The sequence below is a fragment of the Kluyveromyces lactis genome, assembly GCF_000002515.2.
Source record: "Kluyveromyces lactis strain NRRL Y-1140 chromosome E complete sequence".
NCBI classification, from domain to species: domain Eukaryota; kingdom Fungi; phylum Ascomycota; class Saccharomycetes; order Saccharomycetales; family Saccharomycetaceae; genus Kluyveromyces; species Kluyveromyces lactis.
In genome coordinates this window covers 1,661,032-1,680,625 of record NC_006041.1, presented here as the reverse complement: position 1 = coordinate 1,680,625, position 19,594 = coordinate 1,661,032, and the positions used below count along the sequence as shown (strand labels likewise).

Genomic DNA, 19,594 nt, shown 5'->3' with positions numbered 1-19,594 from the left:
CGATAACATTGAAAAATTTTAAGAAAACCATGTAAAAAGGTCAAAACAAACATAAACATAGAGTGAAGTGAAGAACAAAGCAGCCAGGGACGAGGTATATCCCGAACTAACCAGAGTAAAAGACACTTTACTGTATAATTTTTAAACCTAGCGGTACCTGTACAGGTCTTTCAGGTTATTCGATTGGAATTCAGCTGGTAAAAGCGAACTATAGTTACCGTGCATCTGTGATTTGTTAGGGTACGAGATACTTACCGTTGCTCTTTTGAATGTATGAAAGGGGATTACTAAATAACTGAACTATAGTAACCAGTGATGAACAATTGGCAACTTTCCTATCAGTCACCAGAAGATCTGACGTATCATTTAAAGAAGCCCTATTTGCAGTATGATAAAAAGGAAAAGCAAGTAACAAAGGTAGTATTTGATACTGAGGCTAATCTAATATGGGCCGGAGATTCCTACGGACGCGTATCATCATATGATCCGACATATTCACTTTATACCAGACATACGGCACATATAGGCTCAATGCCTGTTGTTGACCTTTTAAGCAATAAAAATGGTATTCTATCACTAAGCTCCGATTCTTTACATTTCTCTAATAGAAGGGGTGTCACTCAGATGAGCTTAACTTCAGCGGATATCGCACAACTTTCCGATATGAAGACCATGTGTTACTATACCAATAACCAAAATCAAGTACTATGTGCTGGTGGTAATACAGCCAGTGGTATAATATCTGTGGATCTGATAAAAGGAACACTAGCATCAAGCACATACTTTACTTCAAAGGTAAAGCACATGTCCTCAAATAACAAGCTTGTGGCAATTGGTAAGCAAGCGGGATCTATAGATTTATTTGATCCAGTCAGTAATAGGGTGATACATTCTTTATCGGGACACTCTGCATCAATTACCTCGATGGATTTCAAAGATAATACTTTGGTAACTGCGGGAAAATCAAAAACGTTTGGCTACTTGCAGTCTGATCAATTCATAAACGTTTACGATGTGAGAATAATGAAGCAATTACCGCCCATCTCTTTTTCCAAAACGCCTAATTTTGTGGGCAATCACACATCGTCCAAATTTCCGATAGGTGCGGACTTTTTACAATTGCATCCAGTGTTGCCAACGGTCGTGGCTGTTGCGTCTTCTTCGGGAAGTTTCGATTTCATAGATTTGGTCAATCCAAGCCTACGAACCCCATACATCCATCCTTGCAAATCTATTAGCCAATTCACGCTTTCTCCCAGTGGTGATTATCTTGCCTTTCTTGAAGAAGAAAGCATGATAAATATGTGGAACAGATCAAACTCTATGTCTGGATTTACCAACTCTGCTGCAGTACTTGAATACCAGGATTACCCCGAAGACAGTTTCATCCCATATAGAGTCGAAGTGGGTCAGGAATCGTACCCTTTAAGTTCAATTGGGCTACCCTATTACTCAGAAACATTGTTGTCGGCATGGCCTCACACTGTATTCAAAACTGAAGGAATCATATCTAAAAAGATTGAAGGAAGCAGTTCTTCAGAAACCGACAATAATTCTACGAAGAGTGTTAACAGGTCTCTTTCTCACTTGTCAAGCAGTAAGTATTCATTACAGCCGTACAACAAATTCAAATATGGCCCTCGAAATGTTATAGAGCCTTATAAGTCGCTAAGGGAAAGAAGAAAAAAAATGGTAAGTACGACAGAAGATAATCAACATAGGAAAGAACTACTAGAATATAAACCTTCCAATAACATTGATATCCCACCAGCATACAGCAAATTACAAATGATATATGGGAAGTTTGGAGTAATGGATTTCGATTTTGGTGGATTCAATACAACTCAGTATTCGGGATTGGAAACAGATATTGACTGTGTTTATATCAATGAAATAATCCATTTGTACCGTTTCGTTCCTGAAGTTTACAACTTTGTAGTGAACTGTTTGGAAGATGAACACATTCAAGAAAAGTCTGTTTTGACCGAGCTTGGGTTTTTGTTTGATATGATGACAAGAGCGAATGGTAAAATTTGCCGAGCATCTAACTTTGTTGATGTTCTTGAATCAATATCAACGGCTAATGAGCTGGGTTTATTTACTGACGAAATTTCAACTGTATCAGGGCATGCTGGCAAGCCCTCTTTAGATGAAGGGAACTTATCCTCTCACATCTATAACTTGAATTTGTCAGTAGATGCTGACGCAGAAGAAATAATGAAAAGGTCCTATGGGAAATATATGACTGTGGCTCAAAAGTTTAATATTTTCTTACTTGATAGATTAATATCAGAAGAAGTTGAAAGAAAGTTGCATTCAACTGACGCGATTGTGTTAGAAGAATTATTTGGGCTTAATGTGGATACTGAAATTCACACATTATCTACCTGCGGAAATTTCGTTCGCCAGCCACATCTCGTGTCGTCTTTGGTAGTTTTAAGTCCGGCAAGCAACAACGTAAAATATAGCAATAAGAAACTGAGTAACCAAACCATTCTACCGTATATTGAATCATCCATGTGCAGGTTCAAGCAATTGACAGCAAGATGTTCTAAATGCGAGAAGTTGCAAAATCAAGAATACGAAAGCATAGTCAGAAATTTACCACCTTTACTTTCACTCAATATTTGTTTGTCACCAGAAGAATGGACAACTGCTAAAACTGTTAATGGATGGTTGTCAAACCACTTTTTTGCCACAATCTCTAAGGATAGACCCATCTTGAAACTTCAGGCCACTGACCTCAAGACGTCTAATGCTATCTTCAAGTACGAATTAATGTCCTATGTCGCAAGAATCACAGACGATTTCGGTGAGGAGCATTTGGTCACGTACGCTAAGATCTTGGATCAGAAAATACAACAGTACAAGTGGTACATGTTTAATGACTTTTTGGTACAAGAAATTGATGAGGATGAGGCTTTAAATATTTCGTACTGGTGGAAAACACCAGAAATTGTTGTTTATTCTGATGCGGAAGAAATCAGAAAGCCATTTGTTTCAGTTTCGAAATTAAAGGTTGACACAGACATCCTATATCGTGACTATTTCAGTGAGGGCATTAGAAAAGACGTGATAAGACAATACAGACTATTGACTAAAGATGAAGCACCAGGACCGGGCACCTTAGTTGCCTTGGACGCGGAATTCGTGTCTTTGACAGAACCGTACTTGGAAATCAATTGTAAAGGTATGAAAACCTTGCTTAAACCAGCTAAGAAGTCTTTGGCTCGTGTATCTTTGTTGAGAGGTGAAGGTGAGTTGGAAGGTGTTCCATTCATTGATGACTATATTATAAATGAGTGTCATATCGAGGATTATCTAACCCAATTCAGTGGTATCGAGCCAGGAGACTTGGATCCAAAACTGAGTAAAAAAAGTTTGGTTAAAAGACAAGTCTTTTACAGAAAAATGTGGTTACTACTTCAATTGGGATGTGTTTTTGTAGGACATGGATTAACCAATGATTTCAGACAGATCAATATATATGTCCCAGAATCTCAAATTAGAGACACGTCGTTGTATTATTTAAAAGGGAAAAGATATCTTTCTCTACGTTATTTGGCGTTCGCGGTTTTGAGAAAACAGGTGCAAACAGGAAATCATGACTCCATCGAAGACGCACATACTGCGTTGTTACTTTATAGAAAGTATTTGGAGCTAAAGGAGAAGGGTGTATTTGAAATGTATCTAGAGAACATTTATGATGAAGGAAGAAAGTTCGGCTTCAAAGTTCCTGACACGATTTGACGTAGTGATATAAAATCTTCTAAATAATACGTTTATAAATGTGCGGAATATATGCTATCTGGAAAATGACAAGATACTATTTGACAACCTAATACCTCATGTTCGATTTATATTTTGATAAATAGCTTCAATAATTCATTAAGATTATTGTTTTTTATTCTGAAAGTTACATTTAAAGTTTATATCTTAAAGTGAAACTTCTTAGAGAATGATGAAAATACTACAATATGTCGAGTGCATATCCGAAATGCTTGTGAATGCATATATACTTCTGTTTACACATGCTGTTGGTTCAAAACATGCTCCATTCTTCTATTTACTGCCCTAGTAGTGGGATGCAACGAGTTTACTGCTCTTTGATGTTGAGAACTGGACATCCGGGATGGACGGGTGTTTCGATAGGTACCGGGGTGCTGCACTGTCATGAGTTCAGGATTTGATTGAACTAGAGGATTTTCGTCCTTATTAAATTCTAATGTATTGCTGTTCCAAAGTTTGGTGAGCATACGTTGCATTTCCAACTTATTGGCAGTTGAGTTAGTTTCCTTGGATGATTTACCCTTGTCGTAATCGACTCCGAAGAAGCTTCCTGCGTTCTCACCCGTGCTAATTTTCTTTTGTTTTTGTATTTCAATACTTTGTTGTTGCGATATTCTGCTCAAAGAATCTGCCAACGGATTAGAGAATCTTCTAACATTAGTGTATTCTCTAGAAATTCTTTCAAATTCTCTTCTCACCTCCACATTCGAGGCCAAGAACACTGCATCAGGAGAGGTGTTTTGACTGCTTAGATCTTGTATTGAATTTTCTCTTTGCAACCATAACTTTTGTTGTGTTCTTGAGTCAGTTCCGACGTCTCCGTATTGCAAAAATGACGAGAAATCTGTCATGCCATTACCGCTGGTATCATTCTCACTGTACGATGGTTGCCGATAGAGTGATTGCTGCCGTGGACGTGACTGAGATACAGTGTTCGCACGTAAAAGATGGTCGCGTGAAACGGGCCTTGTCAAATGACTGGTTAAACTGGATATAGCTGTAGAAAAGTCGGCCTTCGATTGTTTCGGCTGCTGTTCTTGATGGCGCGGAGGAGATGGCTGATCAATATTGTCATTTTTCAACGAAGCTGCCAAATCTTGATTGATATAGTTAAATTTATTGGATTTTGTATTCTGTATCTTGAGAGATTTATCGTTATTATTTTCGGCTGGGTCGAGCCATGCTAACGAACTCTGACGAGATAATTGATCAAATCTTCTTTCCATTCCGGTAGACTGAGATAGAATCATATCAGGAACGTATTGTTCCGTTCCTTGTGTTTCAGAGTCGATATTAGAACCATTCAGAGCAGTGTTGTTGCTATCAGGAATCATATTGCCATTCTTACTGGAGGAGGAACTGTCATTACTATGGGGATCCTCAGGAAACTGTTCATCAGTTACAGCGCCAGCTTTTGCGAATGAATATCGCTTAGGATCATCACTACCAATATCCTCATTTGCTTTTTCGTTTGTTGCTGTATGTGTAATTCCGTCAATAATATCTTCTTCAGTATAACGACGCACTCCTTCATCGACGGCAGTGTTCGCTGCTATAATATCCTCATGCTCCGTAGTTTCCACATTATAAGATTTCTGCAGATTACCGTTTCCATTATTGAAATCAAACATATGTTGCCTGTGGCGTCTTAGACTATTCGTGTTCGATATAGTGTCCTGATTGCCAGGGTCAATAAGGTCATCTTCCCTGTCAGGAGCGTCAATTTTGTCATTATCCATTGGGCTCACAGCTCTTGATGAAATATGATCATCATCTGCATCAACTCTGTTTCTAAGCCGTGACGGTGGTTTATAGCTCAATGGCCTTTGTAGAGGTCTACCAGAATCCACTCTTAACCCAGCTCTGTCCTGAAAATCATTGATGCTATGCATCGAGTTCCTCTGAGTTGTTGAATTTTTGCCCGTTCCATTTATTGTCTCATCATCTGATGCATCATCTCCTTCTATATCGGTGAAAGACTCTACCTCTTCATCAGTCATAGAATCGTTATCCCCAGAATCGTGAAGATCTAGGATGACGGACTTGGAGTTCCTATCACTAATTAGGCCCTTATGCTTCATGCTGTGACTATTCTGGTGTAGCACAACTGGATGAGATGATGTTCTTACCAATGCCGTCATACTGAGACCACTGTGTACCGTGCGTCTGTTCAATGAGTCCGAACTCTTCGATTTCTTCATAGGATCGAAAAGTCCTCTATTCAATGCATCGTGGCTTCCTACCTTGTGTAATTTCTGTAAGTTCTTGAAACTGGTGTTGCTCTTGCTCCTAGATTTTGCAGAGAACTGTTTAGGTTTTCCATGTCCTTTCTTCTGCTTCATATACTGTGATAGACTGGTATCTGAATTAGTCTTCACAGGCTTCACACGGGAAATTGTGGCCATTGTTGTAAAGAATAGCCAGTAGCCTCAACTTAAGAATTATTACCTTGACTGTACAGAATTGTGGAAAAATTGCTATTTCCCACCTAAATGTAAAGTTTGGAATCACAGGCTATAGCAAGATTGTTGTTCCTGTGTTTGTTTGTAGTTAAACAAAGATGGATTGATGTGTGCCAGAATCTTAGTTTCAACTCTTTTTGAAAATAAGTATTAAAGGAGAAATGACCTTAAACTTTTGCATGGAACAAAGTAGCAGTGAGAAACGGTAGATTAAGGCTGCTGTAGCGCGTGCCAACGGTGAATCAGCAATTAAGATATCCAAGTTCTTTTGAAATTGAGAGGATAGAGCACTTTTTCGTAATGAATTTGTTTACGGTTGGTGATTATTATATCAGCAGAATCGCAAATTTCCAGTCCAAACCGTCGGACACCTCGATACAGGAGAAGTCGAGAGTAAAGGCATTGATTTTGGATAATGACACACTCTCTACGATATCGATGTGTACTACTCAAACCGAGCTATTAAAGCACGAGATTTACTTGGTCGATAAACTTGAGAATATTCACAGAGATCCAATGCCACATTTGAAATGTTTATGCTATTTGAAACCCACTGAGGATACGATTCAAGACCTATTACACGAATTACAGGATCCCAAGTATGGCGAATACCAGATTTTCTTCAATAACCAGGTGAGTAAGTCCCAGTTGGAACGGTTAGCCGAAAGAGATGATATGGAGGTTGTCACACATGTAGAAGAAGTTTTCCAAGACTACCTAATTGTGAACGAGGATGTCTTCACTTTAGAGATCCCGTTGTACAATCTTCTCCAAAATCAATTGGTATGGGATCCAAAGGGATTGCAGGAGACGTCTAACGGGTTAATCTCATTGCTACTATCGTTAAAACTAAATCCGACAATTGCGTATGACTCGGATAGCAAATTGTGTCAAAAGTTAGCTAAGGATTTAGAGTATGAAATTAAGACAAATGAAAGGCAGTTATTTGATTTTCCCGTCAGAGATTCGAATCCGTTACTAATTTTACTTGACAGGAAATCGGATCCATTGACACCATTACTTCAACCGTGGACCTATCAATCGATGATAAATGAATATATCGGAATAAAAAGAAACTTGGTAGACCTTTCGAATGTACCAAATATCGATCCCGATTTGAAGCAGGTTGTACTCTCTTCAAAACAAGATAAGTTCTTCAAAGAAACAATGTATATGAATTTTGGTGATTTGGCAGATAAGGTGAAGAACTATGTTACTCAGTATAAAAATAAGACCAACATTACCAAACAAATCAATACGATAGAAGATATTAAAGAGTTCATCGAAAAGTTCCCCGAATTTAAGAAACTCTCAGGCAACATTTCAAAACATATGGCCATTGTTAGTGAATTAGATAGGCAATTACAACTGAAGAATATATGGGAAGTCAGTGAGCTAGAGCAAAACCTCTCTTCACATGATGACAATAACGATGACTTTGTAGAACTGAAGAGAATTCTAAACTTACCAACCTTAGAATCATATTACAAATTAAAATTATGCTGCATTTTTGTTCTACGACACGGCAAGAACGAATCTAGAGTTTCTGAGTTGGAGAATATTCTAAGACAACAGTGTGATCCCACACAAATTTCTCTTTACTTTCAATTTAAACAGAGATTTGGGTCAATATTCAATAAACACAAAGCTCCTCAGGACAATGATTTGATTAGTGGATTAACCAAGAAATTCAACAGATTAGGCAGCACCAGCGCTGAAAATGTGTTTATGCAACATGTTCCTGAATTGACAACACTTCTCAGCGATTTGGATAAAAACAAGTTCCCACAAGAGGGAGTGACTCTTTTAAACCAAAATATTGACCCTAAGACATATATGCCACAAGATGTTGTTATATTGATCGTCGGAGGCCTCACTATAGAAGAAGCGCGCGCAGTACATCAATTCAATGAGAAACAGAGTAAAAATAAGGACAATTGCAGAGTTATCATTGGAGGAACCTCGATTATTTCTACAGAGCAATTTTTAACAGATGTTTGCGCCGTTAATGATAAACCAGTTGACTTATTATGAACTTACGTATGTACTTCAGATGTAGAATTAGGTAAGGAAATGTATGAAACAAGAAAAGAACACTCTCTATCATGCTTTTAAGAAGCTGGACTAAACTTTTGCTCCCAAAGCAGTAATTTCCTCGTTAGCTCATCCATCGTTTTGAAGGATTCGTCGTAACTGGAGAATATTTTATTAATATTTTCCAGGAATTCTTCGTTTTCCACAAACTGGCACAACTGATCCCGTTGACGTTGGTCATTAGATATTTCTAACTGTGTCCTTGAGATAAATTCCAGAATAGCGTTAACTCTTCTTCTCATTTCATGCATAGTGGTCCTCTGAGAGGGAATCCTGGGTTTTAGAGGCTTGTTGATTCCGATATCATTAGATTGTCCATTAGATTTCGACAAGTTTGAACTTCCAGAGGAACCCGATCCTTTTGAGCTGCTAGCTTTAGAATTCCTTGCAACTCTTCCACTTGAGGTCTTGTAAATCCTTGAGTTACTTTGCGTGGTTGAACCATTGCTCTTACCTCTTCTTGATCTTTTTGATTTGGAGTCATCTTCGGAACCTGATGGCGATGTAGATTTTGTTGTCGTTCTAGCTCGTTTTCTTGATTGACTAGCTGCTTCATCAGCTTCAGATCCTTCCACTTCTGGAGATTCCGTATCTCTAGTGTAATTCTTTGGTGAGGCGGACTTCCCTGATGCCTCTTCTTCCTTCAAAATATCTTGGTCTTCGGGATCGGTGCCATCTTTTGAAGAGCGTCTGCTTTCGCGTAGGGCTTTCTCTAGCATAAGTTGATAATGTTTCTCTTCCCTGGCACTGGATGTAGCACGTTTACGATCTGCAACCTTTTGATTTTCATCAATTGGATCAAACTCGCGCTTGGGAATATTTTCATCCTTATCTTCACCATTTCCGGAGTCCGCAATAGAATCTTCACCTTCATCCTTCGATAATTCAACATTACTACTATTTCTCCTTTGCCGAGATAATCTTTGAGATCCAATATTTCCACTAACCACTGAGCTAGAAGGAGATTGGTTCTCTAGTGAACTTCCAGCGTTTGATACTTCTCCATCCGATTCGGAGTTTCTTTTCGACCTTCTATTTTTCCTACGGCGTTGCTGAATTGGCTTGTATATTGACCTCTTCTCACCAAGATCCGTTGTGTAGAGCGAGTGTAGCTCTGGTTTACACTGCTCGCACCAATACTTATCCGGAGTTTCCTCCTCAGATATGCCCACACAATATCCATGTTGCCAAACATGGCATTGTTCACATTGAATATAAAGACCCGAATCATCTGGCGGTTCAATTTTCCCACAAATACACCGAGTCTCACCTTCATCCTCAGGCTCTGGATCAGAGTCCTCTACATACTTCTCTGGTGCAAGGTCCGTCCTTCCACGGTCCCTCGTTTCTCGCTTCATTGCTATGATTCAAGATCCCCTCTTCTCGATTATTCGTCAAATATCAGCTGCAAATCGCCCAAATTAACCGCTCTATGTCGAGATCAGTAAAAATGGCACTATAGAACAGCCCTGAAACTTCTGGAATTCACTCTTGCCCTCCGCATTGCATACATAGAAACTTTAAAACATCTGTTATCCAAGGTGGCTCTACTTATTCCTTTTAAGTCTTTAATCAGTTGGAACACTTTTTCCTCGTTCGAAAAGTACATAAAACAAAAATATCACGTGATCCAAACACATACATAAATACATACATACATATATATAAACCATTTAACGTATCATCACCTATACTCTAGCGAACCAGTCTTTGTGAGGTACTTAACACCTTTGAACGGTTTTTTTGGACCTCCATTAACTACGTCGATTGATTGAAGTTTGATTCCGGAGGGAAGCTGGGATTTGTGTTCGTAGTAACATTTGATGAAACTAGGTTGTAGTAAGGATGTTAAGTGTGAACTAGGTGGTTGAACAACCGAAGATCTACTAGATGTTTGGTCATTGGAGGCGAGTTCGGGTTCCAGTTCCGCTATACAACGTAGTACAGCCATTGAACCGCATACCATGTTTTTGTCCAAATGCCAATTAACTTCGCCACGAGTCATATTTGTTTCGACACCGCCGTGAGTGTTTCTCATGACACGTACTATTCCCTTAAAATTTCTATTCATCCTGATAGTCATGCTCATGTTTTCTATTTCTTTCACCGTCGTGCTCATTCCAACGGTGACGCGGACCTCAAATTCGTCAAGTCTTTTACCTAAACTGCTTTGTAAATTTACGTCTATAATGCCGAGGTTTGAGTCTCTTTTCACCAACGGTAGGGTATATTGACAGAGCCTAGTACGTCCATCAGGAGGTACAAACGTTAGCTTAGTGAATTTCCCAGCGATTAAATCATTTATGCTGTTCGCCTTATCCTCTAAGATGCATCTATGGAAAGTCGTGTTTAAGTGGCTAAGCTTGTGGTCTAAGAGCCCAAGTTTCATCTCAACCAATGGCTGTCCGCTGAGATGGTTGTTTAAGTCGATACAACCCTTGATATGTCCGGTTAACAGTTTCCCCTTTTCCACAATAGCGTTAATTTCCTCACTCATATCGATGAATATTTCGTTATTAGCATAGTTGATGCCGCTCATTCTCCATGGGACACCAGATTCATCAACGGAATGATCAACTAACGAGGAGCCAGGAGACCCAACGTGGAACGAGGAAACGGATGAAGCGGATGAAGATGGATATCTACTGCCACTAAACCTTGATTTTTCCGGACCATTCTTAAACATTGACCCGTCCGGTTGTTGTAAGGTCTTGGTAATTGTATTGGTTGTCGTCTTCAACAATTTCGATAAATCGTTTCTACTTGGGACCATTGCCTTTAAACGGTTCGAGTCTGTTATCACCGGTTGCCCAGCATCAAGGATACAATGGAAAAGCATCGATAATCGATCGAGGTTATTATTTATCTTCTGCTTCGTTAATTGGTCCTTATCGAAATATTGTAACAACAGTAAATCTATCTCTTCTAACAAAGATACCACGGAAACTGTGGACTCTGAACACGAAATTAAACACCAATAAACAACTGGATTCAGCAAAGAAACGTGTCTGCAAAGCTTCAACTCAGAATTTATCTCATTGCAGTATTTAGACTCCCATGATTCGTCTTTACCTTGTAGTTTAACAACTAGTTGCCGAAAAGTAGGGCACTCTGCTACTGTTGAGTACTGGAATAGCGTTTCCTGGCACCTATCATTGACATATATGCTAACAATCATTGTAGCCAATTGCTTAAGTTCACTATGATAACCAACTATATGCGGATAACCCGCTGTATCCTGTTTGCTTGCCTTAATTTTTCATTAGGTTGTTCCATCTCGTACTTCTCTTAATCGTTAATCAAAATTTCGTGAATTTCATGAATTCAAAGAACGAAAGAACAAGACCAACAACAAACTTTAAAGATCAACAAGAAATTCTTGTTTTTAAGGGAACTGAACACCTTTCAGGTAGGCTTCAGAAAGGGTATATTTGACAGCATTTGGTTGAGAATTATCGCAAGAAAGAATATACTAGTTTCCTTCTGTGTTTCCCTTTCTGTCTGCAATTGAAAACACTAGTTGCAGTTTTGTTTCTCTATATAAGCTGAAAGGAGAATGTCAAACCCACCAATGAATCCTGGCAATGCGAACCCTTTGAGTAACATAGGGACGCCTTCCTTTTCGCTTTCGCAGGTTCCACAACATATCCTACAATCCTTGACGCCAGCGCAGTTGCAGATGATTCAGCAGAAACATCAACAGTTGTTATTGCAGAGACAAAGACAAGCACAGCAGATGCAGCAAGAACAGGTTTCTTCTCCCGGTAATATGAACCAATTGGATGCTGCTCAGCGTGCGCAGCTAATGAAGCTCAAACAACAACAAATGCAGAGATCTCAGACGCAGCAGCAACAGGAGCAACGAGCTCAGCAGGTGCAACAAGCCCAGCAATTGCAACAACAGCAGGTTCAACAGCAACAGCAGCAGTCTCCTCCCCAATCTCAACAACGAACTTCTTTGAATCTTCCTCCACAAATTGCACAACTATCACCGGCATTGCAAATGCAATGGCTTCAGTCCATCAAACAACAGGCTATTGCGAGAAATAACCAGAACGCTCTTCTGATGATCACTCAGCTTGAAGTCAAATTACAGCAACAACATAGACAGCAACAGCAACAGCAACAACAGCCTGTACCACCACAACAACCTGTTCAGCAGCAACAACATCAATCCCCGCCACGCAACATTATTCCTCCTAACCAACCGCAGCTTCAACAGCCTCAACCTCAGAAACCTCGTATACCACTTCAGCAACAAATGGGGAATCCACAACAAATGATTGGAGGTCAACCTATAACTCAGAATATACCAGTTATGAACAGTAATCAATCGATGGTTCCTTCGTCACAACAGCCACAATCACAACCACCACAACCACCACAACGACAACCACCACAACGACAACAACAACAACAAGTCCCAGTTTCAGTACCACAGCCACCTCAACCATCACAAGCTGCAATACTACAGCAAGTGCTTCAGAAGTTTCAGAAACAACTTCCTGATATTCCCAAATTCCAAACTATTCTTCAAGACCCACCTGAGACTCCATTACCTCATACTAGGTTATGGTCAGAGAAAGAAAGAGCTGATAACGAGCCTGTGAGTTTTGATACAAGATTATATGAACATGTTATTGAACGGGATTTGTTGGATAAGGACAACTTGTTGGCGGACACTAATGGATTGGAACCTATTTCCAAATTCGGATTCAGTCAGAGGGAGGTAATATTGAGATTACAGCAAGATCTTGATTATTACAAAGAATTGAGGAACAGTCGAATGCAATCCATTACCAACACAACTCAAGGACATAAATCTAAGAGTATATGGGGTGACGGTTATTCTGGATATGGAAATGGCTTCAGTAACGATCTCACAAGGATTCAAGTCGATGACACTTATGAAATGCACTTGGACGAAATATATGAATGGACAATGAATCAAACAGGGGAGGAACTAGTACCTGTTAGATTAGAGTTTGATGCAGAAAAGGATAAATTTACTTTGAGGGACACATTCGTATGGAACAGATCAGACACGCTACTGTCAATCAACGAATTTGTGAAAACAACGCTGAAGGATTATAGGCTCAAAGTCACCACGGAGATGTATCAACAGATTGTGAATAGTATCAAAGAACAACTTCAAGAATATACTCCAAATCCTTTTGAAAATGTGCAGAGGTTCGGGGGCGATGATTTCAGAATAAAAATCAACCTAGATATTGTCGTTGGACAACATCAATTGATAGATACCGTTGAATGGGATGTGTCAAATCCAGATAATTGTCCAGAATCGTTCGCGGAGTGTTTATGCGAAGAACTATCCCTTCCGGGTGAATTCTTAACAGCAATTGCACATTGCATTAGAGAACAAGTTCACATGTATCACAAGTCATTATATATGGTTGGTTACAAATTTGACGGTAGCCCCGTTGAAGAAGACGATATCAGAACAAGATTCTTGCCTGTACTCACCTTAGCAGACGTAATGAGACCACAAAAGGATACGTTTTTATACACACCTAACTTATTACAGATATCTCCCGCAGAACTAGAACGTTTGGTTAAGGATAAGGACAGAGACACTAGAAGGAAACGTAGACAAGTTCGTTTCAATAGAAGAGGCAATACAGAAAATCACCCATCGTCCGGAAGTACACCGCAACTACCCCATGATGCAGAACTTCCTGATCTTGGGGATATCCCAAAAACGTGCCGTCAACTACTTCCAACAACAACTTTGCCTGGAGGTATTGATGTTGGTCCAAGTACGTTATCGTTCCAGCCATCAACTAGAGTCGAATATTTAGACAGAGCTAAAGCAACTCCAAAACAAGAATTCCAACAGGAAGTAAGAAACTCATCAGCATGCAGAGTTATTATGCACGACGTTGGGAAATCTTTACTCGTCACTATAAAGCTACCAAAGGCGAAGACAACCATTCAATGAGTAATTCGCTATATATATATATATGTACATATGTATTTATGTGGTACCACCTGTAACAATTTTAAGAAATACTATGATAAATAAGCTAGAAGAAAGAGCACTGAAGATAGCTATGAGAGACCGAACGCCGATGATCGCGGGCTTACTCGAGGGTCTTGACACGCACCTCTACGTATATCGATATTTATGTGTGCCTGTTTCATTCTTTATGGTGTAAGCCTCTAAATTTCATAAACAGCTCAAAACCAAAAAATATATTTAGTAATGGAAACGTTAACATTTGAACGAACCAACCCTTTTAAGAAACTTGGTATGCAGAGGCCACAAACTCATCAAAGCAGCCATATTTGAGTGTTACTCGAGGGTAGTAGAGTTTACTGAGATTATCTACGCGGCGAGTATGTCTGAGCATTCGGAATTCGTAGCCGGAAGTGGCGTTGGCAGGAGCCAAGATGAAGTCGGTGGATCTTCCTCAGTGACTTTGTCTCCTTCACAATCGCAGTCGCAGCTGCAAACACAGCCAGAAACCGAATCTTCAAGAGCTGATGATGTGGAAACAGGGACAACTTCGTCGTCTTCTAGACTGCACCAGATGAATGGGCAGTTCCAACAACATTTGAACTTTGTTGCCCGAAAGTTCAATATATTAGATAGACTGTTTAGAGGCGGCAGTTCAAGCGAGCAAGCGATGAGGTTACAAGTCGGGGCGAGTTCTGATGGTGTATTCAGTAATCTTATGGCGAAACCTGAAAGGAACGGTATCAATGGGAATGGGGAACAGGATAAGCCTCCTACGTATGACGAGGCTGCGGCTGATATGGCTCCACCATATTACGGTATAGACGACGATGGCGTTGGATTGTATTACAACGAAATTTGCATCGACGGCCTTCCAGTTGGGAATATATTCAATTTCTTATGGAACGTTGTGGTCAGCTTCAGTTTCCAATTTGTCGGGTTCTTGTTGACCTATATCTTACATACATCACATGCAGCTAGGCAAGGGTCCAGGTTTGGACTTGGGGTAACTTTCATTGGATACGGATATTCCATGATACCGAACGATGTTTCAGGAAAGATAGGAAAGGATAATGAATTGAACAGGTTTACATTTGATAATCCAGATTCGTTTGAAGAGATTCGTCTATATACAAGTACTTCTACTCAGGATGAATTCGAATCGGACCTTTCTCATGGAGTAATGGAAAAGACGCGGCACACACCGGCATTGGCCATATTCGTTATACTGTTAGGTGGGTTCATAATAATCAAGAGTATCTGGGATTACATTAAGGTCAAACGCATGGAGGCACGCTTCTTGCAAGATGCAACAGCAACAGCAGAAGTTTAAAATCCTCTTTTTGACTTCCATGATATTAGCATTAGCAGACTAACTGCTTTCAACCTTTTCTCATATATTCAATTCGTTTTTTGCCCTATTCACATTTTTATTCACTATTCTATTTTGCAGCTTAAAGACACCCTTTGCAGGGTCAAAACTCTCGAGTTTAACACTACTACACTCATAAATAAATGGTTCATCCCATCAGAATAAATCAAACTGTAATCCTATCCATTAAGTTGTTGTGGATCCAAAATTAAAAAAAAATACACTATAATAAAACAAACAGGCTGTCTCTATGATTGTTCCTCTTCAGAAACTAACAAAAAGGAAATTTTTGTCTTCTCTTAATTCAGTGCACCCTATGACCAAATTACTCTTTTAATCTATTTCATGATACAATGGTTCCTTTTACCTGATGCTATTCGGCATGTTTGATGTCTCTCATGTGGATATATGCAAACATGTGTATTATATTTTTTTGTATATCATAACAATATAGATGGAAAAGATTCTCATCAAATGGCCGATCATCTTTATGATGCGGATTAAGATTATCGTTTAGTATTTTTTGTTTTATAAGTAAACTACACGTTTGTTACACACTAAGAAAGCTGAAAGGCTAATTATGCCAAAACCGTCAATACCTTCTCATAGATGGTGAAGACAATACCACCAGAAAGGATCAATCTACCCAATCTTGGAGTAGCACCTTTCCAGAAAGTCTTCAAACCTTCCTCCTTGAAAATGGTAGCGAAACAGTTAATAGTAGAAGAATATTGGCCTGCATTCAAAGATTGCATTCTTGTCTTAACGGTATCGATAGGCATTGTCGTATAAACGGTAACGATACCACTGAAGGCACCTACAATGAAGGTCAAACCTGAACTCAAAGGTTTATCCTTAGGTACGTTTGTGTAATCTTGCACCAAAGTCTTGATCTTGTTATAACAACCCAATCTAACGGCTTGATTTGCAGCTTGTCTCATGGAAACTGGTAAGACACCTCTATAAAGACCAGAAAATCCTTGATCGGATAAAAGCTTAGCATAATTGCTCACCATACCTTTCCCGTTATTTTGATATTTTGGCACAGCAGCTTGCTTATCATCGATCAATGCAGTCTTGATGGCTTCGAATGGAGTCACAGCCACGACCGATTCCAACAAACCTGCACCTAACCCGGCAACAACACCTCTAAATCCACTCAACTCACCGGTCTTCTTGTCTCGAAGCAAGTTCTTGATTGTGTCGAACCCAAGAAATCTAATACCGGCCTTTGCTGTGTTACCAACGATGAAAGCTGGACAACCGACGTAAATGGATGAAATACCGTAGTTCTTACCCGTATTGTATATTAGAACCAATGGATTTCTGGAAGCTTTACTAGCCTTATCCACCAACTGTAACCTCGTTTTGGCAAACTCGAAAGGATAAGTGATGGAGGCTTCTATAGCACCTGCGATTGATCCTGCTAGGAAGGAATGGAATGGATCTACAGCCGGCTTATTACTTGACATCGTCGATTCACACTGCGTGAGCTCGTATATTTGGGCACTAAAGAAAAGTACTGAATAGAACAATACAAGACAGAGCTGGAAGCTAGATAAACGCTTGAAACAGTTGAAAAGACTCTCTTTATATGAAGCTGTCCGATGGGCAATCAACTGGCACAGCTCAAAAAAAAAAGAGTCAGTAGCACAGGAATCTGGTCCCTTTCTCATCGCAGATATTGGCATCAGATGTCTTTCACCTATCATTTGGACCGTTGAAATTCCAGCGGAAAATCTGCAAAAAAAAAAAGGGAAGGAGAAGTACACAAGTCACGTGAATGTTTGGAATTATCAACAGACTTGCCAGTGGAGAATACCAGTTGTTAATGGTTTCTTTGTTTGATATTTCGAATCACTTTTCCATGTTCCAATACTGCTTTGTAGATGTGCGGGCTGCTTTTCAATTTTCCACATAGGTTTTAATGAATGCAAACACCCACTAGGTGTTATATTACCTTGCTGTGAGAACTTAACCTATATTATTATCGATAGAAGCTTATTGAAACGATTACGACCTCGAGATCATCTTGTTTGGAGGTAATAGATGTTAATAATAGCTTCAGCGGTTATTTGTTTTCCTGGCCTCTTCACCCATACACCCGGAAAGCAGCATATGATTTTCTTACCCGGAATATAGCACGTGACCAACTTGCTGTTAGATTTTTCTGTCGCCTGGCAGGTAAGGACCGGTCCCATTCATCCTAAGCTCATAATAAAACTGCGACCGCACTATAAATATAAAGACAATTGCACTGGAAAAGAGCCAATTATGTTGTACATATCCTCTCTCTGCCTTCTGACTCCTTCACAGAGATACAAATAAAACAATGTCTTCAAGGATTCTTCACCGGAACCGTGAAATCCCGATTATTTTCCTTTTTTTTTTCTGAATCAAGACTGTTCATATGTCAGGTTTTCAAGTTAGACTTTCGGGCTTTTCAAGCCAAAACCTTTAAAAGAAGAAAAGGATTAAAAAAATAGAAGATTTGATACTCAAAGGTTTGGAATGATCGCTTGGAATAGTGTTTTTATCTGGTCTTACATTCGTTTAACGCTAGTTCCGGCATACACAAAAATATATCGGCATTATTTTTGCTTCGTGATCAAGTTATAGTACTTGATTTTTATTTCGTCTGTGCCATATATTATAGCCGTTTTCCATTAATTCGAAACTGGGTCCTATAAGGAATGTCGACAAATGTCGCTGCAAAGAAGGCGACAAATGATGGTACCGGCGGTACTGTTACAGCTTGCAGTATGAATAGTAACACGAAGAATTCAGGTCTGCTTCCGCGAAAATCTGGTGATGCAGCAGCATACACCAGCAAACAGAATTTTGATTATATATTAAAATCGGGCCTTGCCGGAGGGGTAGCAGGTTCGTGTGCAAAAACCTTGATAGCCCCTTTAGATCGTATCAAGATCCTTTTCCAGACTTCTAATCCGCATTATGTGAAATACGCAGGTTCGTTCCAGGGGTTACTGAACGCTGGTGTGCATATTTGGTCAAGAGATAGATTGAGAGGGGTTTTCCAGGGACATTCGGCTACTTTGCTGAGGATTTTCCCCTATGCTGCAGTGAAATTTATAGCATATGAACAGATCAGAAACGTGATTATACCGAGCAAAGAGTATGAGACTCATTTCAGAAGGCTTTGTTCCGGTTCGTTGGCCGGTTTATGTTCTGTGTTTTGTACTTATCCGTTGGACTTGATAAGAGTTAGATTGGCATATGTGACAGAACATCATAAGGTAAGGGTATGGCCGTTGGTAAAGCAGATTTACTCGGAACCAGCTTCTGAAGCCTTGTCTTCGAAAGCTTACGTTCCAAAGTGGTTCGCTCAATGGTGTAACTTCTACCGTGGTTATATCCCTACCGTTATTGGGATGATCCCTTACGCAGGTGTGTCATTCTTCGCACATGACTTGTTCCATGACATACTTAGACATCCAGTCATTGCCCCATACTCGGTACTTCGTGTCGATGACTTGGATGCAGATGATTTGAAAGTGGATGTACAGACTACTCGAACGGGGAAAAGAATTCCATTGAATACTTGGGCAGAACTATTAGCTGGTGGATTGGCCGGTATGGCTTCCCAAACAGCGGCATACCCATTTGAAATTATTAGGAGACGTCTACAAGTCGGTGCTGTGACCAATCCGCTTGAGCATAAATTTACATCCATGTCTGAGATGGCGAAAATTATCTTCCACGAACGTGGATGGAGAGGTTTTTTCGTTGGTTTGAGTATCGGTTACATCAAGGTCACACCAATGGTCGCATGTTCGTTCTTCGTATATGAAAGAATGAAGTGGTATATGGGAATTTAAAATAAACACACGTTGTGTGCCTGTCCATATTTATCCCTGTTCTCAATTCCCTTCTATTCTA

At 39.7% G+C, this 19,594-nt stretch overlaps 9 protein-coding genes across 9 annotated transcripts; 5 read left to right on the top strand and 4 right to left on the bottom strand.

Moving 5' to 3' along the window:
• Positions 1-315: 315 nt before the first annotated feature.
• On the top strand, positions 316-3,750 carry PAN2 (poly(A)-specific ribonuclease; the record flags this gene model as incomplete). Its single annotated transcript, XM_454804.1, has 1 exon — positions 316-3,750. The coding sequence occupies one exon, from the start codon at positions 316-318 to the stop codon at positions 3,748-3,750; it is 3,435 nt and encodes a 1,144-aa protein (XP_454804.1).
• Positions 3,751-4,025: 275 nt separating this feature from the next.
• TCO89 (Tco89p) lies at positions 4,026-6,194 on the bottom strand (the record flags this gene model as incomplete). The annotated part of the gene is made up of 1 exon (XM_454803.1): positions 4,026-6,194. The coding sequence occupies one exon, from the start codon at positions 6,192-6,194 to the stop codon at positions 4,026-4,028; it is 2,169 nt and encodes a 722-aa protein (XP_454803.1).
• A 357-nt stretch (positions 6,195-6,551) lies between these two features.
• Positions 6,552-8,285, top strand: VPS45 (Vps45p; the record flags this gene model as incomplete). The annotated part of the gene is made up of 1 exon (XM_454802.1): positions 6,552-8,285. The coding sequence occupies one exon, from the start codon at positions 6,552-6,554 to the stop codon at positions 8,283-8,285; it is 1,734 nt and encodes a 577-aa protein (XP_454802.1).
• A 77-nt stretch (positions 8,286-8,362) lies between these two features.
• Positions 8,363-9,703, bottom strand: CTI6 (Cti6p; the record flags this gene model as incomplete). Its single annotated transcript, XM_454801.1, has 1 exon — positions 8,363-9,703. One exon carries the CDS (start codon positions 9,701-9,703, stop codon positions 8,363-8,365), a length of 1,341 nt encoding a protein of 446 aa, XP_454801.1.
• Positions 9,704-10,029: 326 nt separating this feature from the next.
• APM3 (Apm3p) lies at positions 10,030-11,523 on the bottom strand (the record flags this gene model as incomplete). The annotated part of the gene is made up of 1 exon (XM_454800.1): positions 10,030-11,523. The coding sequence occupies one exon, from the start codon at positions 11,521-11,523 to the stop codon at positions 10,030-10,032; it is 1,494 nt and encodes a 497-aa protein (XP_454800.1).
• A 378-nt stretch (positions 11,524-11,901) lies between these two features.
• Positions 11,902-14,304, top strand: SNF5 (Snf5p; the record flags this gene model as incomplete). The annotated part of the gene is made up of 1 exon (XM_454799.1): positions 11,902-14,304. One exon carries the CDS (start codon positions 11,902-11,904, stop codon positions 14,302-14,304), a length of 2,403 nt encoding a protein of 800 aa, XP_454799.1.
• A 400-nt stretch (positions 14,305-14,704) lies between these two features.
• On the top strand, positions 14,705-15,655 carry BSD2 (Bsd2p; the record flags this gene model as incomplete). The annotated part of the gene is made up of 1 exon (XM_454798.1): positions 14,705-15,655. One exon carries the CDS (start codon positions 14,705-14,707, stop codon positions 15,653-15,655), a length of 951 nt encoding a protein of 316 aa, XP_454798.1.
• Positions 15,656-16,272: 617 nt separating this feature from the next.
• On the bottom strand, positions 16,273-17,406 carry CTP1 (Ctp1p; the record flags this gene model as incomplete). The annotated part of the gene is made up of 1 exon (XM_454797.1): positions 16,273-17,406. One exon carries the CDS (start codon positions 17,404-17,406, stop codon positions 16,273-16,275), a length of 1,134 nt encoding a protein of 377 aa, XP_454797.1.
• Positions 17,407-18,387: 981 nt separating this feature from the next.
• Positions 18,388-19,533, top strand: LEU5 (coenzyme A transporter; the record flags this gene model as incomplete). The annotated part of the gene is made up of 1 exon (XM_454796.1): positions 18,388-19,533. One exon carries the CDS (start codon positions 18,388-18,390, stop codon positions 19,531-19,533), a length of 1,146 nt encoding a protein of 381 aa, XP_454796.1.
• Between the last annotated feature and the right edge of the window lie 61 nt (positions 19,534-19,594).